The sequence below is a fragment of the Narcine bancroftii genome, chromosome 13 (genome assembly GCF_036971445.1).
Source record: "Narcine bancroftii isolate sNarBan1 chromosome 13, sNarBan1.hap1, whole genome shotgun sequence".
Classification (NCBI taxonomy): domain Eukaryota; kingdom Metazoa; phylum Chordata; class Chondrichthyes; order Torpediniformes; family Narcinidae; genus Narcine; species Narcine bancroftii.
In genome coordinates, this window is record NC_091481.1 from 32509073 (window position 1) to 32535127 (window position 26055).

Here is a 26055-nt window from a genome sequence, read left to right on the forward strand (position 1 = left end):
GTACTGCAGTACTCATTTTCTGCCACTAGATAGAGATCCCTCATTTATAACCAGCACCGTAAGCTTTACAACAGTAAAAACACAATGCGGGAAATACTTGAAGCCCAAAACATTCGTTATGCATCTTTACCTTTACAACATAAAGCACACGGTTTCTCCAGCATTGTGTTTTTACTTCAACAATGGTGTCTGCAGATATTCCTGCTTTACTTTTAGACTCCTGTTTGGCTCCGAATCATGGGTCCTCTACCGGCATCACCTACGGCTCCTAGAACGCTTCCACCAGCGTTGTCTCCGCTCCATCCTCAACATTCATTGGAGCAACTTAATCCCTAACATCGAAGTACTCGACATGGCAGAGGCCGACAGCATCGAATCCACGCTGTTGAAGATCCAACTGCGCTGGGTAGGTCACGTCTCCAGAATGGAGGACCATCGCCTTCCCAAGATTGTGTTATATGCGAGCTCTCCACTGGCCATCGTGTCAGAGGTGCACCAAAGAAGAGGTACAAGGACTGCCTAAAGAAATCTCTTGGTGCCTGCCCCATTGATCACCGCCAGTGGGCTGATATCGCCTCAAACCGTGCATCTTGGCGCCTCACAGTTCGGCGGGCAGCAACCTCCTTTGAAGAAGACTGCAGAGCCCACCTCACTGTCAAAAGACAAAGGAGGAAAAACCCAACACCCAACCCAACCAACTAATTTTCCCCTGCAACCGTGTCTGCCTGTCCCACATCGGACTTGTCAGCCACAAACGAGCCTGCAGCTGACGTGAACATTTACCCCTCCATAAGTCTTCGTCCGCGAAGCCAAGCCAAAGAAAGAAAGACAATAGTCCTGCTTGCTGCATTCCAGGTCCAATGTGTTTTTTAGTCCTCTCTGACCAAGATTATTACAGCATCACTGAAATAGGCTTCTGTTTTGAATAGTAAGAGCACATTTTTATGGTGCCAGTCCAATTCTCATTCAAACTATTAGATGTTGAAAGGATGTGTAAATATCCTATTATAGGCTAAAACAAGCCTTTACAGCTTGTAACACAGAGCATTTTAATTCTCGAACTACAATGTAGTTGGTAATCAAGTATTCTCAAAAGCAACTAAAGGATTAAATGCTAGCTCTCAGTCATTCAATCCATTTGATCCATCTTTTCAACACTGCATAAAATGACCAAAGATGGCCAATGTATACAATGGTAGCAAACACTGGATACTGTAAATCAAAAATAAATTTGAAACATCTTCCACAGGTCTGTTCACTAAAGTTATTAGAAGAGTGTGCTCAAGGAAGGGTCCACACATATCCTCACCTATCATCTTCTGAAACAATTAGCAAAATTGTGCAAGAAAAAAAAAGATAAAAATTTCAACTGAAATTTCTACATAAATGCACAAACATCTTCATTCTATAGTTATTGAATAGATATCTGTAGCAATTCTTTGACTGAACAATTTCCTATTCTACCCACCCTATGTTAGCCCTGGAAATATCTCCAATTACCTCTTTTTTTTAAAAAAGTCACCATGCATATGCATTTACCACTCCTACAGGTGTGTTGAAGGCCAGATCATCAGGTTGCTGGATATATAGTACTCTTGGTCTATAAAACAGTTTCTTCTGAAAACCATTCTCAGTGGAGGGTTTCTCTGCATTTCTTCACTGAGAACTATCCTTTCACCTTGACTGTTCCAAGGAGGATAATTCCAATTTCTCAATCTTCTTCAAATATTAGTTTTAAGTGTTCAAAATCTCCTCTGCACCCTCTCCAAGGTTTTGACATACTTCCCAAAAATTATTGGCTGGAAAATAATCTAACTAGCCATAAATAACGGTTCAGCACAACATCCTTGCTTTCAAACTAGTCTTTTCTTTTTAAAAATAAAGAATTATGTTGTTAGTTAAGGGTTTTTTTTAAGTTTGGGTCTCAATTATAATGAAGGAATGGTGATAGATTTCCACATTAATTTGGTTTGTGACTCAAAAGCCCAGCTTGCTTTCTGGTTTTCACTAGTTGTCAGAATAAAAGTCCTGAGAAAGATGCTTTCGTGACAGCACCTCTTGTAGTTAACACCACCACCAAAATGCATATTTAACAGATTTCTACATTAAACTTCATTTTGTGTGTTTCAGTTGATTTCAATCGTCCATCCATAAACTACTTGCCTGTGACATTGCTTAGCAAAGTTCCATCTTCAGACTGCAACATTCGATTCTCGTATCAAATATAGAGATCATTAAGTTACCAAACACACCAACGTTAGGAAAGTCTTTTGCTGGACTAAGTTTCTTCCCTCCAATGTGGAGATCAACAACTTCCCATTAAATTTGTCTTCCATTTCATAGCAAATTTCACATCCACATAGCTCTAACTCTGAGTTTCAACATCACCAACAAAACCATCATGGATAAAAGCCTACTTAAATACATACCTGCCATTCCTTAGACAAACACCTCCGTGTCTGAAGATGATCGGCACACCTCAGAACAGCAGGTTGATTCACCCGAATTCTGGAGATCCAGCCCAAATCTGAAAAGGCAGTTAGAAGATAAAAACTTGTCCTTCACAAGCCCATAAAACAATGCAAAATCAACAGGGTTTTATTGATGTAATCTTTAAAAGTGTTGAACATTTTCACAAGCATATCAACATGAAAACTGTTCTTCCATTTTAGATACTGGCCGAATGATTCACTTACCAAAAACCTGAACAATGTGCCTAAATGTCACAATATAGTTATCTGGAATTCAAGCAACCAGCCAAAAAAAAGAAGAAACAAACAAACAAATAAATAAGAATGATAAAGAATAAATAAAAGTTTTAAATTGTAAATGTTCTCCAAAGCAATACACAACCCTTTGGTGAAGATGGAGGAAAACATTCAGCCAGTGGAGCACTTTGGTCAAGCCCTGCCCACAGCAGCTCTTTGAATAAATTTGTGTTTGAATAAAATGGCAGCACCCAGGATGAAGAACTTGCCAATGCCACTTGGGCAATTCTCCCAAAGCATCTCCCTATCCCTGCCTAGTAAGACTCTTATTAGTAATAACATTAATTATATTAGCAAGGCTTTATCAGTTAAAATGGGGTGGGATTAAGTATGACAGAGACACTGTTAGTGCAATGCTATTATAGCACCCAAGGTTCTCATTTAAATTTTGTTATGGGAAACACCTGAATAAAGTGAACTTTACACGTGATTTTTTTTCCCCCCACAAAATTACTTCATATTTTGTACTTTTGTCTTTTAAACGGTTTATTTTTAATGCAGGTGTATTAATTAGGCATTGTAAGAGTGAGTCTCAGGCAACCAGACGATTCACATTTCCAGCATCCACATTAACCGTAGATGCCGTATACCAGGGGCTTTGCTGTACTGGCATTTACACACAATACATCGGTGCAAAAAAATCTTCCACTTCATACCAATTCTTAGGCAGCTTTGAGGTAATAAAAGGATGATTTGCTCCCACTTCAGTTTAGTGGATTGGGATGAGCCAAATATGGAAATCTCATCCTTCCACAAAGTTGGTGTGAGGGCCAGACAGTTGGGTTGACTGAGAAGTGGAGTGTTCCTTCCATGATTTAAACAATATTTCTCGGTATTGAGCAACACTGTTTGAAACACAGTTGTTGCAATACTACTAATGCACACAGGAGGGAGATTCCACAAGATGTTCAGGTTTCATTTTATGGCACTAATATTGGTTCCTTGTTAAAAATAACAACCTCAAACAATGCAATTAATTTCAGTCTATAAACTCACCACAGAACTTAGAAATAAATCTTCTTTTTCCCTTCCATGCTCATACCAAATTCAAAATTCCACTTTGTTAAGCTTGCATCAAAACAAAGACTCAAGTCTTATGTCAATTCACTAGTTGCCCAAAATTACAGGACCTTTTATTCAATCATGGTGAAACACAAACCTTTTCTCAGTAAGGAACCACTGCACAAATGGTGTACTTTAGTTAAAGTTCGTTTATAGACCAGAACAAGCTTCAGTTTAAAATGTCATTAAATCGAAACAAATGAGAGAAGGGCCATAAATACCTTTCTCCTTGCCAAACTAGGTTTTGATCAGATGTTAAATTTCAAATTAAGCTTCAAACTTTTACAGATTTTAGTTTACATACACCATTAAAAATGTATGTGGTCTCAAACATGCTGGACACTTATACCATGCCAACAACTTTTATTGCCAACTTCCCAAAAGCTTGCCACAAAGATTTATTTGCCTTTTATTTTTAATTCTCAGTTATCTCTGCTGCAGATGGCTGCTTGTTATGGTCCAATTTGCAGATATATACAATTGCAAATATCATTCGAACCACTTCAAAAAATTTAACAACTGATCCACAAATCTTTTGCGACCTAAATTTCACCAGTTAGCAATAGAATCTCTCAAAATTTGCTTCGAATATACTTAATTTATAAGCCCAACAGTCCAATGGTCTGTTTTGTTGTTGGGGAGTAATTATTCTATACCATCACCAACAAAGAAATCTCAAATGCTCTTTGATAACCATAATTATATTTGGCATCCACTAAACGTACAGACTAAACAAGGAGATTTAATATGACGCACAATGCTCATCAACATCAACTCTCAGGCAGAATTTCCATTTATATTTCAGAAAAAAAACACTCAAGTCACTTTTAAGATGTCTCAAATATTGATTAATGTAGACACTATTGCAGAAAGAAACTAATCTGTAAACACAAAAGTGCTTGACTACTTTTATGTATTTTCTACATCTACAGACTTTCACAGCAACCAATCTGTGCAGGACAAGCTACAAAATACTATGCAGTAATGATCAAGCTTGGGATGTTTGCTCAGGAATAATGGACAGGATTGAAGCTGGGTCACTGGAGCAACCTGCTGCACCACTGTACACGCAAGGTTTTTATTTCAGTAACTTCAGGGTTATCATGTTTGAGATTTTTTGTACTTATTAAAATTAATTAACTGAAGTTGATTCTCTCAGCCACAAGATTTGCTTACTTCCCTTCAAATCATAATTCCAAACCTTTGGTTTACCAGTCCAGTAATATGATCAACAAGATCTCTGAACATTTAACAATACAGCATTGTACAACTGGTCCTTCAGCCCTCAATGCTGCGCTGAACCATATATTCCTTTAAAAAAACAAATACTAAACCCTCATAAGCTTCTATTTTTCTTCCATCCATGTGCCTCTCTAAAATGTCCCAAATGTTTCAACCTCCACCATCATCCTTGCCAAGGAATTCAAGGCACCCACAACTATGAGTAAAAAAAAACTTTCCAATTATATATTTTTTTAAAAAACATAAATAACGTTATTTTTCCGAAAACAGCAGTTCAGTTTAGACAGCAGGCAGTCCACAATAACATCTAGGGGTGTCTCAGGTAAAATTTCGGAGCGGGAATGAGGGACTTATTCCCGTTCTGATCTTTTGACACAGACTGCGTTCACAGAATTTGGGAACCCTTCCCCCTCAGCGCGCCCCTTCCCCCTCAGCGCGCCCCTTCCCCCTCAGCGCGCCCCTTCCCCCTCAGCGCGCCCCTTCCCCCTCAGCGCGCCCCTTCCCCCTCAGCGCGCCCCTTCCCCCTCAGCGCGCCCCTTCCCCCTCAGCGCGCCCCTTCCCCCTCAGCGCGCCCCTTCCCCCTCAGCGCGCCCCTTCCCCCTCAGCGCGCCCCTTCCCCCTCAGCGCGCCCCTTCCCCCTCAGCGCGCCCCTTCCCCCTCAGCGCGCCCCTTCCCCCTCAGCGCGCCCCTTCCCCCTCAGCGCGCCCCTTCCCCCTCAGCGCGCCCCTTCCCCCTCAGCGCGCCCCTTCCCCCTCAGCGCGCCCCTTCCCCCTCAGCGCGCCCCTTCCCCCTCAGCGCGCCCCTTCCCCCTCAGCGCGCCCCTTCCCCCTCAGCGCGCCCCTTCCCCCTCAGCGCGCCCCTTCCCCCTCAGCGCGCCCCTTCCCCCTCAGCGCGCCCCTTCCCCCTCAGCGCGCCCCTTCCCCCTCAGCGCGCCCCTTCCCCCTCAGCGCGCCCCTTCCCCCTCAGCGCGCCCCTTCCCCCTCAGCGCGCCCCTTCCCCCTCAGCGCGCCCCTTCCCCCTCAGCGCGCCCCTTCCCCCTCAGCGCGCCCCTTCCCCCTCAGCGCGCCCCTTCCCCCTCAGCGCGCCCCTTCCCCCTCAGCGCGCCCCTTCCCCCTCAGCGCGCCCCTTCCCCCTCAGCGCGCCCCTTCCCCCTCAGCGCGCCCCTTCCCCCTCAGCGCGCCCCTTCCCCCTCAGCGCGCCCCTTCCCCCTCAGCGCGCCCCTTCCCCCTCAGCGCGCCCCTTCCCCCTCAGCGCGCCCCTTCCCCCTCAGCGCGCCCCTTCCCCCTCAGCGCGCCCCTTCCCCCTCAGCGCGCCCCTTCCCCCTCAGCGCGCCCCTTCCCCCTCAGCGCGCCCCTTCCCCCTCAGCGCGCCCCTTCCCCCTCAGCGCGCCCCTTCCCCCTCAGCGCGCCCCTTCCCCCTCAGCGCGCCCCTTCCCCCTCAGCGCGCCAGTGTCCTCATCAGGCTCTCAGTGCTCCTTCCTTTAAATTCAAACCCCGTTTGCCAGCACCGCAACATCATTGCATGAGCCACTACACTTAAGACTGTGCCGCCTTCATAACTAACACCCCTTCCCCAAATTTACAGTTAAAAGCTTCATAATATACCAATGAAGACGTACCAGGCAGGGATTGGGAAACGTTTTGGGAGAGTTGCCCCCACAGTGAACAACACCAGTCATCTCTTCATCCTGTACGCCGCCATTTTATGCAATCACAACTTTATTCAAACAGCAGTTGCTGGCAAGGCACCACTGGCTGAATGTTTGCTCCCAATGGTTAGGGTGTTGCTTTGAAGAACATTTACTTTTACAATTTTAAACTTTTACTTCAAACTTTACTTATTTATTGCATTTTACTATTCATTTCCTCAATGTTTCAGTTTCCAGTTGATTGAATACAGGATAATGGTGATTTTACCGTATGTAGCAAATGTAGCATACAACATATATAAGCTAAGAACTCTCAGGCAATGGACTGACTTTAAGCTCTGATGACTCCAACATTCCCAACCTCTCTGATGATGGGTCCAGCTCGAATGCTTAAAAAGAGGGGGAAAACAGCTGGAGAATTCCTACCAACATTCAGTCAGAAATTCCAAATAGTTGATCCAGCTTTCTTTCAGGATCCCCACCATCACATAAAGCAGGCTCTAGCCAATTTGATTAACTCCTTGTGATGTCAGGAAACAGTGAGCGTTGGATGTCACGAAGATAATGGGGCCAGCTAAAAAATCCCCAATATTACTAATCAGAGCCAGCTGTTCCTTTAACTAAGTTGTTGCAGTTCATTTACAACACTGCCAATGCACTTGACATTGAGGGCAAATCCAAACATCATGCTCACAAGGTGGAGAAATGAAAACTAGCTAATTATTGCCAATTCTCCTCCTCATTAAAAGATAAGTGATGGTGGCCATCATCAACAATGCAATTAAGCAGTGTTACCAATGTCTAATCTAGATTCCACCAGGACATTTGGCTTCAAATAGGGACCAAAGAGCCAAATTGAAGATGAAAGTGACAGCCCTTGACATCAGTGGTAAAACTGAAGTCAACGGGCCTCAAATAATAATTGCACGAAGGAAGGTGGTTGTCATCGTCAGAAGTCAGTCATTTCAGCCCGAGAACACCCATGCAGGAACTCCTCAGGGCAGTGATCTACTCCCAAAGTCTTCAGCCAATTAATAAGTGACCTTCCTTTCATCAGGTCATAAGCAGTGAAGTTAGCCGACGATTGCACGATTGGCAGCTTCTCACCAAATACAATGGTCCATGGTTTCATGAAGCAAGAACTAGAGTTTATTTAGGATTGGGCTGATTAAGAACAAGGGTGCCACAATTCTTCAACAAGAGAAAGTTTAACCACCTCTCCTTGTATTAAAGTTTGCTTTTCAATCTGAGAAAAAATTTCAGGACCACATTATTAAGAGTACCACTTTATTCGTTCTGCAAGACTTGCAAACTCAGTTAACACAGGGTGCCCTGATATCAAACAGCTGGACCTCCAGTGAGTGAGTCTGCTTGTATCCTGTCTTTATAACTTCAGTTATATTTTTCCCAGGTATTGGCTTTGTAAGTCACGTGATCGGGAGAACTCCAGGCTAGTGGAAGTTTACGAGCTCAGAGAGGGTTGCATGAGGCCCATCGCTTCTCTTAAAAGTATTTCCAACCCTCACAGCATTCTTTCACAAAGTAGGAAGGCACATTAATCAACCTGCATCAGTTCTGCACCACACAAGTGACGCACTTGAACATCTAAAGATATTACGATCAACATCTTGATATTAATCAAGAAGCTCAACTGGGCCAGCCTCCTAAACACAAAGTCTCAGCATTTCAATATCCCTCGGATACTGCAAAAGCTTTGCATTACTTGCACAAGACGAGTTCAATAGACATGAATGAGTACAACTTCAACAACTCATTAAACCCTGGAAGAATTCAGCTGACCCAGCAGTACCAATGGGAGAAAAACAAGTTGAGGCTGGATCACCTCATCACCCAGTCTCCATGAAGGGTTCTGACCAAACACAGTGACAACTATTTCCCCGCCACCACCCCCCCCCCCCCTCCTCCACTCCACTCCACTCCCACTCCCTTTATCATTGCTTCCTGGAGATGCCGTGTGGCCTGCTGAGAGCCTCCAGCACTTTGGTTGAATTGCACTGCAACCCCCGCGGGCCTCCCTGTTTATTGACAATTATTTTGCTGCTCTCTCGTAACTTGGCTACAGCCCTTTATTTCCTCTCGTCCTAACACGTTGACCATTATTCTCTCTTCCCCCCCCCCCCCCGCCCCCCCTTGGCTTCCTCTGCGCGGGTTGCTCCAGCACTTTCGTGCATTGCCCTGCCACCCCGGCGACTGCACACTCCCCTCCTCTTTTAGCCCGGACCTTCACCAAGTCCAGCCTCTCTCACTGTGGGCCCGCGCCTCCTTTTTGCATGGACTCCAACTTGGGGCCGGCCTGCAGACGCCCTCCCCCCTCCCTCCCTCCTTCCTTTCCCCCAGCCTGCAGACGTCCCCCTCCCCCCCCTTCCCCCGGCCTGCAGACGCCTCCCTCCTTTCTCCTGGCCTGCAGACGCCCCCCTCCCTCCTTTCCCCCGGCAAACAGACGCCCCCTCCCTCCTTTCCCCCGGCCTACAGACGCCTCCCTCCCTCCTTTCCCCCGGCCTACAGACGCCTCCCTCCCTCCTTTCCCCCGGCCTACAGACGCCTCCCTCCCTCCTTTCCCCCGGCCTGCAGACGCCCCCCTCCCTCCCTCCTTTCCCCGTCCTGCAGTCGCCCCCCTCCCTCCTTTCCCCCGGCCTGCAGACGTCCCCCTCCCCCCCCGGCCTGCAGACGCCCCCCTCCTTTCCCCCGGCCTACTGACGCCTCCCTCCCTCCTTTCCCCCGGCCTGCAGGCGCCCCCCTCCTTTCCCCCGGCCTGCAGGCGCCCCCCTCCTTTCCCCCGGCCTGCAGGCGCCCCCCTCCTTTCCCCCGGCCTGCAGGCGCCCCCCTCCTTTCCCCCGGCCTGCAGGCGCCCCCCTCCTTTCCCCCGGCCTGCAGGCGCCCCCCTCCTTTCCCCCGGCCTGCAGGCGCCCCCCTCCCTCCTTCCTTTCCCCCGGCCTGCAGACGCCCCCCTCCCTCCCTCCTTTCCCCGTCCTGCAGTCGCCCCCTTCCCTCCCTCCCTCCCTCCCTTCCCCGGCCTGCAGACGCCCCCCCTCCCTCCCTTCCCCGGCCTGCAGACGCCCCCCCCTCCCTCCCTTCCCCGGCCTGCAGACGCCCCCCCTCCCTCCCTCTTCCCCGGCCTGCAGACGCCCCCCCCCCCTCCCTCCCTTCCCCGGCCTGCAGACGCCCCCCCCTCCCTCCCTCCCTCCCTCCTTCCTTTCCCCGGCCTGCAGTCACCCCCCTTCCTCCTTTCCCCGGCCTGCAGACGCCCCCCTCCCTCCCTCCTTTCCCCGGCCTGCAGACGCCCCCCTCCCCATGCCCACTCTAACCGGCTTCTTACCCAGTGGAACGCCGGCATTTCTTGCTGCCATGATGCTCGACCCGAATCGCCACCTCCCTCTCGTCACTGCCGGCCACCTCGGGGCAAAAGACCCAATCACTGCAAACCCTCCCCCACACACACACACACAAAATTCCCTCTGGCGCGGCTAACGCGACAATTGACCTGAGGAGCGACCAATCACAGCAGCCCACCCCCGAACGTACACACACCCAATCGCAGAAGAGCAGCTGGGCTGCCCCTTCCCGGCACAGTCCAATCACGGGAGCTCCCGAGGACGGCCCCCGGCACAGCCAATCACAGCACCCCGTTGTCCTCTTCCCCTCTACCACCCTGCAGAACACCAGTCAGTCATCCCTCTGTCTGCCTCCGAGATGCTGCAGCTCCAAGCGCTATGTTCCTCCACCAGTTCAGTTTGGCTCGAGGGAAGGTGTTTGTAATGCAGCCCATATATCACCACCCCAGCCAACATGCTCCTCAAATCCCTCTTGGACGTGATTTATTTGCTATCGTATCCAATTAACACCCCTTGATGGTCAAGACTCCTTCCCCAGCCAGCATTGTCTGTATTGTTTTTCACTCATTCTGCTTATTCCTTGAAGAAACGTCTGCAATTTGTCTCCTAAAAGACCAGTTGATTTCCTCTGTTTTTACTACAATCACAGTGTCTGCAGACTTTCAATGTTTTCCTTATTTGCAAAGTGATCCATCTGATTTTAAGTTCCCCTAATCGATGGATTTCTCGTTCTAATAATAGTTCCATCTACATTACAACGCGTCTCCTATCCAACTCTCACTTGTTTATCGTCTAATACCTGCACATCTGCCCTGGCCCTCTCTATCCCCACCAGCCTCCATGTCCAGGTATCCATCCACTTTCTCCCTCCCCACCCTTGTGACCGCAGGAGGTGTTCTACTTGCACCCACATCTCTGCCATCACCATCATTCGGGGCCCCAAACAGCCCTCCCCTCCCCTCCCTCCCCCCCCCCCCCAAGTTAAACATTTCACTTCTGAATCCACAGGAATAATCCAGTGCTCCCATTGTAGTGGTATCCTCTACATTAGAGACTGGAAGATGGCTTTTTTTTCTGAGTTTATCTGAGCATCTCACTCTACCACAATCGCATGGTTCTCCCTGTGACCACCTATTTCCATTCCCTTGCTGACATGTCTGCCCATGGACTCATGCACTGCCAGACTCAGACCACCTGCCAAGTGGAAGAATAACACCATCTTCTGTGAGCACTCTCCAACCAGGTGGCATTAACATTTGAATTCTCCCATTTAACCCTGCCCTTTTTTCCCTTCCAGAAAAATCAATTCTTCAGTTTGACACCTTCCTCTTTTCTTATTCCTTGAAGAAGGGCTCAGGCATGAAACGTCAGTATTATATCATTACCTCCTATGGATGCTGAGACCGATTGAGGTCCTCAGATGGAGGAACATTACCCCACAAGATCACGCAAAATGGCTATGCAAGGTCATGTCATGTTTAAACTTTTTTTTAAATTAGATACTTAATTTCCAATTTGAATGTAATTTTTCAAACACTGTGGAGACCCTTTTTAAATTACTTTTATAAACTTTGATTTGTTATGGTAGAAGAATTGACTAAAAAGATGATTTATCACTGATAAGAATTGTCTTCCTTTTGTTTTTTTTATAGCTAAACAGCTTCTTTCTTGGTAATGGGTGTAGATTTTCCTTTTTTTTTAAGTAAAATATCAATACCATAGAATCTGTTTGATTAAACTGTGGAATACCTTGGATGAAGTTCCACAAGTGCAAAGTATCCTTTTGAATTTTAACATATCCACAATTTCAAAGTTAATAAAAATATTGAAAAAGCTTTATCAATTTAAGATAAAACATGCAAAATTATATTTCTTAAACTGCAATCTCTCTAATTTTCTTGCATTGTATGGTACAATCCCATGCCACCTCACATTCGTGATTTTTATTCTATGGAATTCACTCAAAACAAGGTTGCCCAAAGCAGACACTCTCAACCTCTTTCTTCCAGTTATGTCCTCCTTAGGATAGCACTAAATTTAGGGGTCCTTGTCCCTGTGAAGCAGTAAAGTTTTGGTTTCTTCCATGGCCACCCATTTCAATCACCCTTTCTGACCAACGACATAAAAATATTTTTTAAAAATTATGGTACACCAGGTGAAGAGAAAATAAAAGGCTTTTACTTAAAAGTGTTGTGGTCGCTAGCGGCCCTCATTGAGAATGGCTAGCCCAAACTAAAACAAAAATTCAATTTGACTTCCAAAAGATGAATAGAGAATGGAGAGGGGGTGTGAAAAATTAATGAGTCCCATGACTAAAGCTGTATTTGAGCCTTTTCCCACTGGAAGGCTTGTTTAAAATTTAAAGCTTCATTGGCAAACATATGATAATAATTACCAACTTGTATAGACAATAAACCAATGTATGCAGCAATCTTTACAATCGAAAAAGTTAATGGTTTGTGAATCTGGTTTGCTATTCATGTTGAAACAATGACTATAGGCTGTAACTTTAAAAGTAAAATTCAGATCTTGACCCACCAATTTATCAACATATTTTAAGAATTTTATAACAACAAAAATCAGTGTTCTGAAGAATGCCTTGAACAAGGCCTTCAACATTGCTCCAGATATCATTTATGCAAATTGTTCCAAATGGTGACAAATTGCAGATAACTTGAAATGAATGACAAATTGAACCAGTTTAACTGTAAATCAAAATTTAGCTCTGAACTTTTATGAATAAGCTTCTCAGGGACCACCAACCTTTATACCATGACAGATTTACAGCAAAAAAAAAACTGGGTGAAACTCAAGATTACATGTAAAGATCTGATAAAGATGCACATGATTTAAATTCACTGTAACTATCATTATAAAACCCTCGAACACATCTCAATACTCCAAAGCCAGTTCAGGCTTAGGGAAAAAATGATAGGTGTGCAGCCAACCATTCTAGAAATACATTTTCAACGACTTGACCATTAGGAACCAAATATGTAATGTTGGACACAAAAGGTCAGATGAGGTTGGATTCACCAGCCATCCCCATGCAATTACTGTAATTAATTACTGTCCCACTTTGAGAAGTCAAAGCAGACTATTTCCAAATCATTATACATCAGAACACCATTTTTTTTAGTTGCAGATATCAAACTATGACAAGGTCAAAGTTTTCAGGAGTACAGCAATGTTAAGGATGCTTTGCTTGATAACCTGCAAGGGCCAGTTCAACATTGCTGCAGATATCATTTATGCAAATTGTTGCAAATGGTGACAAATTGCAGATAACTTAAAATGAATGAAAAACTGAACCAGTTTAACTGTAAATCAAAATTTAGCTCTGAACTTTTATGAATAAACATAAAGGAAAACATTTGAATCCATATTACCACTAAAACCTCTGCACTTTGTGAACAGAAATTTGTTGATACTTATGTACAGATATCATTGAGCAGATTCAATTAAACACCAAGATGCAAAGCAGCTGCACTGAATATGCACAGGTCTACAACTTTACTCGCAGACACCAGGTGCTCATCTTTTATACAGTTAACTAGACGTCTTCAGAGTGAATTATTTGATATAATTCCATTTCGCTGTCTGCATTTGACATAACCATATATAATGGAAAGCATGTCCCTCTGGTTTTCAATTCACAAATTTCTCCACATCCTGCTCCCAAGTTGATAGTTCAAGCTTTTACTTCTGGAGGAGTGCCATAGACAGAATCAGAATTTTCAGACCCAAGCTCCTCTGTAATTCAAAAGACACAGGTGTGAAATATATGCAATTCAATGACAAATTAAATCCAAGTATTTCAGCCGATTTCTCGAATTGTACCCAAAATTTAGAAAATTAAGTGATTCAATGTCACAAGGTGACAGATGCAAGATGCAGTTTAAAAAATATGCACCTAAACACCAATATGTACCTACCGGGAAGTACACATTTCCATAATCCATAGGTTTTTCCAACAGTAGTCTGCCAGAGACGAAGGGTTCCATCTTCAGAACCACTGGCGTACAGCTCTCCATCGGGGCTGAACCTTACACAGTGAACTGGACCAAAATGACCTTTATAGGACTCTGATTTTAAAGAAAAGAAATGTTTATCTTAGAATGATGACAAAGAAATAGTAGCCAACCTACTTAATAACTAATGTATCCAACTATCAGAAGCACAGAGTTTTTATTTTCAGGTCATTATGAACATTGCAGTAATTGGAACTTTAATACTTGTTTGGTGCGAAGCTGTTATCATCAAGCACAAGATAAAATTAAAATCCACAAGTGAAGTGCACTACTGCAGCTAGAGAATTGGAATTAGAAGCAGAGTAATGCTTCTTTTCCTCAGAGAAGGAACAAAATAGTCCCAGAATGCTAGCATGTTTTTTTTTTACATCTAAAACAACATCCATGAACAGCAAAACCACGAAGCTTCCAAATGAGCAGAAACACAAGATTTCCAATGTAAAGATGCAAACAAAAAAGCTATTTAATTTATTCCCTTGCCACTGACTGAGTCACTGTCGAGCCACTGTCGAGTCTCCCAATTCACAGCACTTACTGGGATATGTTCTTACTAAGTGGACCTCAACGACTTTCAAAAAGCATACACAAATAGAAAATTTAAAGGAATTACTAAAGTGGAAGCTTTGAAAACAATTCTGCCTACCAGACACAGTAGTCACTGAGACGCGTTAAACAGAAAAGTCCAGAGATGCTGCAATTGTAGCGCAACACACAGATATGCTTGAAAAACACAGCAGGTCATCAGCATCCATAGGAAGCAAAGGATAACCAACGTTTCAAGGTATAAGTAGCAAAATGGAAAGTGCCTGAATAAAAAAAGAGTGGGGGCAGGGGTGAGGAGAGGAAGGCTCAGGAGCATAGGGCCAGAGGCAAGAGGTCATAGATGGATGTTGGCAGGAGAGCAGAAGACAAAAAGCTGAGAAGTGATACAGGGAGGGAGGTAGCTCTCTGAATGAAGAGGGAAGGGGTGGGCATCTGGGGGAGTAGACAGAGATATAGGGAGAGAGATAGGGGAGGGATCCAACAGCAACTAGAGAAGTTGATATTAATGTCATCTAGTTAGAGAGTAGCTGTTGTTCCTCCAATTTGTGGTAGCCCCATTTTGACAGTGCATGAGACCCTAACCTTTCCCCCGAATGCTATTGTTTTATGTCCCTTATGTGAGAGAGTCTGATTCACTGTGGCGATTTTCCCTTGTTGGCAAATAAAGACTTTTGCTACAAGCATCTGTGTCTTGTTGAACTGTTCCTTAAGTGATGTGAGGGAAATAGTCGCATCGGACGGAACTAATCAATAATTATAAACTGTGCTTTATGTAAATATAATGTGGAGGAAGAGGAAACAACAGTACCCACCTCCCCTCGACTTGGTGCAGGTATGGGACTAGATTAGTTATGTAAAATGATGGTTGGTTAGTGTGCACCCATTACTGACACACATCTTGATATCGATTCTCCAGTATCGGCTCTGAATCGTGACCTGGACTGGAGCTTGGGTTCATTCCTTGGGGAAAAGACAGCGAGCTGCTCCACGTATTATACCCCCCCCCCCCCACTGGTCCAAGTATGCCCAAAATAGGGCAGATAATATCAGTCAGTGGCAAGGTGTTTATTTTTAAAAGGCCAAATACAAGGCAAATGCTCAGCATGGGTGGTCTTGACCTTGAATGACAGATGTTCTGGCTTCTGATCAGGTTCCTGTTGGAGCAATCACATGACCCTCAAAACTGCAGCCCCTTCTAACTAACGTATTTAACAGAAATGAAGACCTACCCAAATCCTCGCCTGTATTGTAGTCAAACTTGTACAATTTGAAGTCATCACCTCCTGCCACAAAAACATCTTTCTCAGGGTGAAGAGAAGCAGAGTTGATTGAAGCTGGTGCGTCAAAAGATTTGATCAGCTCTAGACTGGAAAATAAAAAGCACCAAACCTCAGAATGCACCCATATTTTTGGGACTAATGCAGGTGTTATTCTCCAAACATTTTTAATTTGGAGAAAACTAGATTCCCAAATTTGGCTTGTTTTCACTCTTGTAACTTGCACCTAGAAAGACCACAACTCTTATGGATAATGGAAATTTGGAGGGAGGATAATGGAAGAAGGGAAAATGGGGTATCAGAAATAACCAAAAGGGATAATGGCCCAAAAATATTCTAAGAGCAGAAACTTCTCAATTTGGTGTCAAAAATTGGACTGATCAAGAATCTAATGCAAGATCTTAACCCAAAACATTCACTTACACCCCATGTTTCCAAAAAGTACTGCTTGATCAGCTAAGTTCTTCCAGCATTTTCTGTCCCAATTCAAACATCTACAGTCTCTTCATCTCAGGAAAAAAAACAATGTATGGACTGTTAAATCCTATTTAGAATTAAACTGCAACAAAATTTCAACTCATGATGGTTCAAACATACAATATAGAGGAGCAAAAGGAAATAGGAGTTGACCCTCAAGTCTGCCCCTATCCCTCATTTAATATGATCATATCTGATCCATGCTGACCTCAATGCCTCTTCTATGCCATTTCTCCAATTCAAAATTGATTAATTGCACTAGACATGTGTTAGGTCTGCTTTGTTCATGAATGAGTGAGACAAACACCAGACTGAGTCGAAATCAGGGTTCTTTGTTCTTTATTACCGGATTGTAACACTTGCAACTAACCATGTTAGTCGGAGAATGCATTCTGCCGTTATCAGCAAAATGGTAATTTTTTATACCCTTGGATACATGCTTAGAACATCATCATATCATTACTTGTCCAATGACTAAAACTGTTGCTATCCTTTCCCTGCTAGCTTCCTGCCTCTCAATCCATCAATGTCTCTCTTATCTTGTAAGTACAAGGATGCATTCACATCTTGTTACAGCCCTGTACATTCCCATCTCATGATGTTTTACCTAACAGGAGTACAAGGACACCTCCCCTTCTTGTTACTGCCCTGTACAGGGTAACTCCCTACACATTCCCATCTCATGATGTTTTACCTTACACATGAAAAACAGTATGCTTCAATTGCCAAGAAATAATTCAACTTGCCTGAGTGCATTGTGAAAAGCAATTGTTTTTCCATAGGTTAACACTAGTATCTCGCCATCAGGTATGTATTCTACACTGCTTACAGATGAAGCTACATTCAGAGTCTTCACTTCAGTCATACTAATCCTGTCCCAGAGCCTATAAAAGTTAAAGTTTCAAATTAGATTTACAATTTGCATTTCATTATTTTCTATTCAAGCATTAGAACTTCATGAATCTTGTTACCACAATTTTCCAGCAGAGTAAAAAAGCAATTAAGATGCCAAAATTATTGTATGTTGCACCCTTTTCAAAGATTGCCAAGTTAGGCCTGTTTCGGCACTGTAAACTGTTATATGGTTATAGAATATTCAATAGTTCTAATTATGATAGGAGTGAAGAACCAAATGTATTAATCAGATTCAAAACAGAAGCTTCAGAATTGGAATGTGACATTGATCTAATCAATTTTTCAGAAAGCTATCCATCTCAGTTAGTGCGGCGGGGAGCTGGCTGCAAGGTTCTCCTTAGCGGTTTCCTGGACCAATGCTGGAGTTGACTCAACTCTATCCATATTGAGGAAGGTCAAAAGCAAAGGGATGTCATACCACGAGGCCAGAGACAACAGGGATTCGTTATGAGGCATGGAAAGAAATGCACAGCCGGATATGGGGCAAATATGGGAGATATACAGGCCCCTTGCTGTTGGAAAACATGTGGGAACACAGGTAATAAACAACAGCAGCTACTTGTGCTAGTTAGAGGAAGATACATTGGAAGATGTGGCATGATCCTCAACTACTTTCTGTCTCACAGGGATTTTCTTTCCTTGTTTTTTTGCAAAATAGCATTGGACCATGGGAACTCTTTACTACCTTTGAATGGCATGCAACTTAAAGATTTCCATTATATTTTGGTAGATGTGACAATAATAAATCATTACATCAATAAGAACTAGTCCGTAAATTATTACTTCAACAGAATCTATGCTTGAAGCAGAAAAAATGCAATTCTCAAATCTTTCACTAGTAGGTATGGGAATACACACATTTTATACTTCATATATACAATATTGTGAACATTCCCAGGTATTCCTGGAATATTTAGGTTTTAGAACTTGTATACCACACTTGTATGTTCCAAGTCAAAGATCCCCACTCAACTCCAATGGGCAGGGTAGGGATAGTGAGATTCCTCCAGGGAGGAAAGAATAATTGCAGCGTATCCTTCAAACCACTGGCCCATTACCTCACTTTTACTGGAGCTGACCCAAATGGTATTTTGGGTTGCCTGCTGCAACTTTCTTCTTCTCCCCCTTTATGGCATTAAAGGCATTTTTTTGTACTGCTTTCATCCACACCTATCCATTATCAAATTTCTCCTAAATCTGCTCCAATCTATTTTACCAGGTCTTTGAAATCTAGCCTGATTTACATGAAAAATTCAAAGCACAAGGACAATACTCAAACAGGAAGATAGCAGAAATTGAGCCATATACAGCTGTAAAAGTATACAGATCAATGAAAACTCGTTTGCTACAGGCGACCGATTGACAAAATAACAGTAAAATAATGATGGATAATATCTGAATGAAGCAAACCACACAGTTTTGGAGCAAACCACACAGTTTTGAAGCTGGAATTTTCCTGTTCCTTACCATCTCATTAGAAATATTTAATGCAAAATAACTTTGAAATAGGATATAACATTTTCTCAAAACCACTGAAATATTAATTTTACAGTTTAAATAGTCCATTCTCTGGCCTCATTTCCTGGAAATTTGAATCAGAGTAAACCCTCAATTTCATACACTAAATTGCCCTTGACATTGTAAAATATCTAAATGAGTAGGCCATTTCAAACTTGACCACACTTAAAACTTCTCACCTTACAGTTTTGTCATCAGCTGCCGAAAGTATCTGCTTGTCCCCATTACACCATAGTGCTTTCTTGATACCAGAACTATGGCCAGTGATCTCCACAGGCTCTGTCAGAAGAAGAAGAAAAAATAATTCATTAGAACACCATTTGCAATGACAAACACTTCACAGTTAATATTCAGACACTGACTTTCATGAAGGGTTCAAGCCTGAAACGTCAACTACCTTTTGATTCCTATGGATGTTGCGTGATCTGCTGAGTTTCTCCAGCCCTTTTGTGTATTTGTACTAGACCCCAGCATCTACAGATTTTCTTGTTTACCTCTGGCATCGAACGCTATATTATTCTTTCCATTGCATAACGCTGTTGCAGCACCAGCAATTTGAACTGAGGTTCGAACCCCGCGCTGTCTGTAAGGAGTTTGCATGTTCTCCCTGCATCTGTGTGGCTTTCCTCCAGGGATCCAGTTTCCTCCCAACATTTGAAACGTACTAGGTTGTAGTTTAATTGGGAGTAATTGGACAGCATAGGCTTATGGACTGAAATGGCCTGTTACCGTCCAAATTTTAAAATGCTTCCAGTTTTCCAAATTCAACTTGGACATCTTTTTTTCATCTCATGACTCCCCATCACACCAGCAGTAATTTAACATATTCAATTAAACAACTTTCCCAACCAAAAGCATTAAAACACAGTTCAGTTGCTTAAGGAGTGAAACACGAAAGTCTGCAAACATTGTGATTGTAAAGACTTGCAAGTTCCTAATCAGGTATAACTTTACCAAGTCTAACCATGAACACAAAAATAGCTTCTAAAACACAACTTAACCTGGTACTGTATTTGCACTGTTCTTTCATTAGTGAAAAGGACATTACCTGTCATTTTTAATCTTTTTATTAATTTTCCACAAAAAAGTAAAAACATGGAATAATAATATACAGAAAAAGTAATATACATTGTCCTTGAATATAAACATCAAGTACTTCCAAATTAATTCAAAGTTTTCATAAATTGATAGTTACATTGAGTAAGGAAATAAAGTTAATGCATAAAACAAAAAAACTGAACTCCGATGGGAAAAAAAATTTTAACCCTCCCCCCCCCCAAAAAAAAACAAAAACAACTGGTCAAAATCTATTCTGAAAGTAATTTCTAAATAGAAAAGAGATTCTTCCTGAGTAAATACAACGCACTTGGAGAGAAAAACAAACTGGAAGCAGTTCAATCTTGTTTGTTCGTTGGAGTCGCACGAAAATATTGAAGAAATGGTTGCCAGGTTTTTTTTCCCGAAGTTAAAGCTAGTGTCAAATGGCTGACTTCTAATTTTTTTCTAGATCTAATCATGGAGGAAAGCCATTGAAGTCGGGGGAATTGCAGTCTTTCCATTTGAGTAATATAGGTCTCCTTGCCATCAAAAATGAAAAGGTGCAAAGCCTGATCCTAAAACTGTGATCCCAAAAATAGCTGCAAGTTTGGCTATAAATCTAGGTCCAAAACTTTAGCTAAAGTTTCAAAAACATGACCAGGTTATCATTTTAAACACCATGATGATACTAAATTTAACCTTTTGTAATCCAATAACAGCAGCAGTCACCAAACATTCATGAATTCAACAATGGCAGAATGGGGTTCTTAGAAGTAAAACTTCTCACTACCCACAGGAAATCCTTTCCTCAGCAACAATGCCTTACCTGACTCAGATTTGTTCAAATCATAAATGCGCAAAACTTTATCTTGTCCACCAGTAAGCAAGTTGTTACTATCCTACAAAAATAAAAATCTTGTTAATTATGTTAAAAATAACCATGGGTAAGAATACCAACTAAATTAAAAGCAGATATTACCTGAGTAAAGTCCACAGTTTTGACAATATGTTTGTGGGCCAAAGTGATCATTTCATCACCTGTCACAGCATCCCACACTTTGCTGAGGAAAAAAAAACCAGACTAAATAATTCACTGCAAGAAAAAGTAACAAGTGAAACAAAATTTTCCACATTGTCGATCTTTAATTTGTCAAATCTGTAAACCACATTAAAAATGGCTGAAGTAATATCCTCTCAGTTTCCTTATATTGCAATGCATGTACAGACAAATAAGTCATTAATAGTTATTCGCACTGCCCTAGTATAATACTCACGCTGAAAAATCGGCTGCTGCAGTTGCCGCTCTATTGGCCTCTTTATTTAATGTGGCTCCCCAGACAGCACCTTTGTGACCTAGAAACGTTCCAATCCAATCCCCTGTGTCACCCTGGCGCATCATAGGCTTGCCATCTGAATGGAGAACAAACGTTCCAATGAATTTTAACAAAAAACTCATCCTATTACTTGGTTAGTGGCTTCAGTTTCACAAAGAACAGAGCAAGCTGCAAATAACAAGGAACTCGACTAAAAGCTTGGTCAAAAATGTTGTTTTGAAGAGAATAGCTAAAGTTCTCGCTGCCAAAGTTGGAGAAAGTAAATACCAGATACCTGTTGTAACAATTTTGTAGAACTGAAATTTGGGGGTAGAAATGTTCAAAAAGCAAAAGGAGAGACGAGAAAAAGCAAAGTAAAACATGAAGGTTTGCAGACACCGCGATTGAAGTTTAAAAAAAACCCCACAGTACAGGTGTGCACCCACCCACACTTCATTCAGACCTTGATGAAGGACTCGAGCCTGAAACGTTGGATTTGTATCTTTATCGGCTGAGCTTCTCTAGCATTGTTTTTACTGAGAAAAAGCAAAATCATGAGGGCTATTGAAAAAGACAAGCAGTCTGAAAAACAGGATGTGGAGCCCCCCACCCCCCTGCACCCAGGAACCACCTGGGATTCCAGGTAAGTCAGAATATTTGTCCCTTGACAGACTGATGAATCGAATGAAACCTTTTCCTTCTTTTCTTTTTTTGTCTCTATCTCTTCAATTCTATTGACTATTTCTCTCCCTTTTATGTTGATTTGAAAATATAAATAAATAAACAGGATGTGGAGAAAGAGATCTGAGGTCCATTTTACATGCAATGGGAGGTGCAAGAGTAACAAGAGCATCAAAATATTCAAGTCTTGCAGTAACAAAGCGACAGACTGGCATTTCAGAAGTGAGTCAAGAAAGAACTGCCAGAAAGAAACAGGTAGATCTTCAGAATGGAGTGAAAGCAAAAGTATAGTCAGGTGGTTGCAGGGAAGCAAATACAAAATACAGGAAAGATGTCATGGTACTCAATCATGACATCCACTTGGGAGCACTTGACATGACAACAAATACTGCCAGTCAGGAACTCCAAAATTTACATTGTGACAATTTTTTTTAAAAACATTGCATTTCCAAGTCAGAATTTCAAAGGGTTGACTTGGATAAATTGAAGGTGTTGGTCAGAATCTAGTGTCACGAACAATCACAAAATGTAGTGTTTTGTGGCAGCATCACACAGTGCAAACATTCATATTATGAACTATCTTACAAATTTATATATTATACACACATGTACGTATATATATAATATAAAAATAGTAGTGCACGAAAAGTAAGGTAGTGACTTTGGTTCAATTATTCAGGAATCTGATGGCAGCGGGGAAGAAGCTGTCCCTGTGCCACTGAGTGTTCATATTTAAGCTCCTGTACCCTTTTCCCTGATGGTAGCAGAGTGAAAAGGTCATGGGCTGGGTGGTGGGGGGTCTTTGAAGATAGAGGTTGCTTTTTTAAGACACCGCCTCATGTAGATGTCCTCAATGGAGTCTGATGGCTGTGATGCCATAGGCGAGTTAACAACCCTCTAGAGTTTATTCTTGCCCTGAGATTTGGCACCTCCACACCAGCCAGTGATGCAGCCAGTCAGAATGCTCTCCACGAAACACTGTAGAAGTTTTCGGTGACGTACTGAATCTCCTCAAGCACCTCACAAAGTATAGCTGCTGGCAAGCCTTCTTCGTGATTGCATCAACATGGAAGCTCCAGGACAGATCCTCAGAGAAGTCTTCCAAGGTGCCAGCTGAATATAGTTTTTATATTTTTGGCACAGGTCCCAGGTTTGGGATCTAAAATTTCAGGGCATTTCTGCGACTCATTTTATCAATAACCAAAACTGCAGCCACTGGATGCCAGTGCTGGAGGGAGGGTACCTTTAGGGTAATGGAAGGACTCCCAATTAAGCAAGATTCTTGACCCTGGTTGGCTGCGTCTTTTTTTTTAAGGGGTCCTCAATCAAGCAAATGAAGAGCATTCCTACAATGCCTTGTCGATAGCACTACACTTCAGGGAATGATAGTTTACAACTTTTATGTGACATTCCAGCAATTTTGCCCAAGAATGTTGATGATTGAGAATTCACTGTCGGAAGTCATCCTCACTCATCGGCCCGTGGTTTTCTGTTGTCCAGTGTCCCGCAAAACTGCAAACATTCAAGTGCTACCTGCAGATTTGCTGATGACACCAGTTGTCAGCAGAATTACAGATGGCAATGAGGAAGCGTACAGGAGGGAGATATATCAGCCAGTTGAGTGGTGTCACAACAACAACCTTTGACTCAACATTAGCAAAATCAAGAGGATTGTGGACTTCAGGAGGAAATCAGGACACAAATTAGTCCTCATCGAGGGGTCAGCAGTGGAGAGAGATAAGAATTTCAAATTGCAGGGTGTCAAATCTGAGGATCTGTGAGGAGTTGGTACATCACGAAAGACTTTTGAAAACAGGTCTACCATTGATAGCATTCTGTCTGGCTGCATCACTGTCTGGTACGGGGAATGGGGGGGGGGCCAACGTTCATAACAGGGAAAAAACTAGAGGGTTGTTAACTCGGCCTGTGACATCACAGGCACCAGTCTTCACTCCATCGAGGACATCGACTTGAGGCGGTGTCTTAAAAAAGCAGTCTCTACCCTCAAGGACCCTCTTCACTCTGCTACCATCAGGAAGGTGGGACAGGAGCCTGAAGATGAGCGCAAGGACAGCTTCTTTCCTTCTGCTATCTGAATGAACAATTAACCACAGGCACTGCATAACTTTGTCTTTTTCTTTCTCTTGTACTAATTTTATTGATATTGAAATGTGGTTTATAAAAATGTTTGCCCTTGATGCTGTTGCAAAACAAATTTCTGGACGTCATGACAATAAATTCTGATTCTGAAAACTGCCCTGAAAGTCAGCAAAACACACAGTTTTGCTTCAAACATCCAGGGAGGCAAAATAAATACATGATGAATTAACGTGACTTGAAAATGTATTGCTACCTCAGCAACAGCAAAACCCTCACCCAAAGCACACCTTTGCATGCGCTGATTAAAAAGAAGCCGTAAGGTGTGATTCCACTGAAAGCCAAATCAACCACAGGCCTTGTGTGGCCACTGCAGGAGAGAGGAGTTTGTCTCATTGCCATCTCGAGTCACAAGACACAGCTACCAGGCAGCACGGCTCAGCTTTGCTCCCCAAAAAACTAAAGGCAGAAAGAGAAGGATTCATGGTCAGACTTTGGCCACCAAAATCCCCAGGGCTAAACACTTTTGAACAATGACTGCAAGACTTGAATCAAATGTCCAACTCCACACCCAATTCCCTGTACCTCACACAACCCCAGATCCCCATTTCCCTTTCTACAGTAGCCTACTGTATGATACTGCCTTGCCCCTGCATCCCCTCCCTTATCCCCTTCCCTTAACCCCTGCGTCCCCCACTACCATATCCCCCAGGTCCCCCCCTTATTCCCCGCACCCTTAACCCCCTTATTCCCCGCACCCTTAACCCCCCCTCCCCCCCCCTCCCCCCCCCCTCCCCCCCCCTCCCCCCCCTCCCCCCCCCCCCTCCCCCCCCCTCCCCCCCCCCTCCCCCCCCCTCCCTCGACCCCCCTCACCCCTCCCCCGACCCCCTCCCCCCCCTCCCTCCCCCCCTCCCTCCCCCCCCTCCTCCCCCCCCCCTCGACCCCCTCCCCCCCCCCCCCTCCCTCCCCCCTCCCCCCCTCCCCCCTCCCTCCCCCCCTCCCCCCTCCCTCCCCCCTCCCCCCCTCCCCCCTCCCTCCCCCCTCCCCCCCTCCCCCCTCCCCCCCCCTCCCCCTCCCTCCCCCCCTCCCCCCTCCCTCCCCCCCTCCCCCCTCCCCCCCCCTCCCCCCTCCCTCCCCCCCTCCCCCCTCCCCCCCCCTCCCCCCCCCTCCCCCTCCCCTCCCCTCCCCCCCCCTCCCCTCCCCTCCCCCGTCCCCCCCCCTCCCCTCCCCCGTCCCCCCCCCTCCCCTCCCCCGTCCCCCTCACCCCTCCCTCGACCCCCTCCCCCGTCCCCCTCACCCCCCCCTCGACCCCCTCCCCCCCCCTCCCCCCCCCCTCGACCCCCTCCCCCCCCCTCCCCCCCCCTCCCCCCCCCCTCCCCCCCCTCCCCTCCCCTCCCCTCCCCCCCCTCCCCTCCCCCGTCCCCCCCCTCCCCTCCCCCGTCCCCCCACCCCTCCCCTCCCCCTCACCCCTCCCTCGTCCCCCTCACCCCTCCCTCGACCCCCCTCACCCCTCCCTCGACCCCCTTCACCCCTCCCTCGACCCCCTCACCCCTCCCTCGACCCCCCTCACCCCTCCCTCGACCCCCCTCACCCCTCCCTCGACCCCCCTCACCCCTCCCTCGACCCCCCTCACCCCTCCCTCGTCCCCCTCTCCCATGTCCCCCTCATCCCCCTCTTCCCTCCCTCCCTTAACCCCGCGGCCCCCGTCCCTTTTCCGCCCTTCCTCACGAGATCTGCCCCCCTTCCACTCCAAGCCCTCACCTACCGCCGCGGGGGTGATTCCCGGCCGAAAGGCAACGACCACCACTGAAATCTCGCACACGGCCCGGCTCCACAACGGACGTGACGTCGGGGGTCACGTGACGCCGGCCCCCGTGCGCCAACTGGGCATGCGCCTTTGGTCTGTTCTGCTCCAGGCAGGGGAGTGGACCACTCGGCCTTTCTGCTGTGTTCTGCCACCTCGTCATCGAATTGTCAGCGCAGCCCGGCATTCATGCTTCTCCCCAGTAATCTCCACAAGGATTGACCCTCCTGGGTAGTCCACAACCCAATGGCAGGAAGATTGAATTTTACAGTTTCTGGTAACCCATGG

General features: G+C 44.7%; 2 protein-coding genes across 4 annotated transcripts in view; both read right to left on the reverse strand.

Moving 5' to 3' along the window:
• The window catches only part of dera (deoxyribose-phosphate aldolase (putative)), a 32057-nt gene extending 21865 nt beyond the window's left edge, over positions 1-10192 (reverse strand). The window contains exons 1-2 of the mRNA XM_069909352.1: positions 10058-10192; positions 2430-2527 (exon numbers count right to left, since the gene is read on the reverse strand). Of these exons, the coding sequence (XP_069765453.1) occupies positions 2430-2527; positions 10058-10088 (129 nt within the window). The 5' untranslated portion in view covers positions 10089-10192. The remainder of the gene's footprint in view (positions 1-2429; positions 2528-10057) is intronic.
• Positions 10193-12392: 2200 nt separating this feature from the next.
• On the reverse strand, positions 12393-25834 carry strap (serine/threonine kinase receptor associated protein). Of its 3 annotated transcripts, none has more exons than XM_069907552.1 (10): positions 25729-25834; positions 24254-24422; positions 21147-21282; positions 20852-20933; positions 20699-20771; positions 19014-19113; positions 17148-17285; positions 15877-16013; positions 14009-14158; positions 12393-13826 (listed from the first exon to the last, which is right to left on the reverse strand). In XM_069907552.1, exons 2-10 carry the CDS (start codon positions 24363-24365, stop codon positions 13765-13767), a joined length of 990 nt encoding a protein of 329 aa, XP_069763653.1. In that variant the 5' UTR covers positions 24366-24422; positions 25729-25834; the 3' UTR covers positions 12393-13764. The 3 variants fall into 3 exon arrangements, with proteins under 3 accessions (XP_069763653.1, XP_069763654.1, XP_069763656.1); XM_069907553.1 differs by having other exon boundaries at positions 25725-25828; XM_069907555.1 differs by lacking the exon at positions 25729-25834 and having other exon boundaries at positions 24243-24344.
• Between the last annotated feature and the right edge of the window lie 221 nt (positions 25835-26055).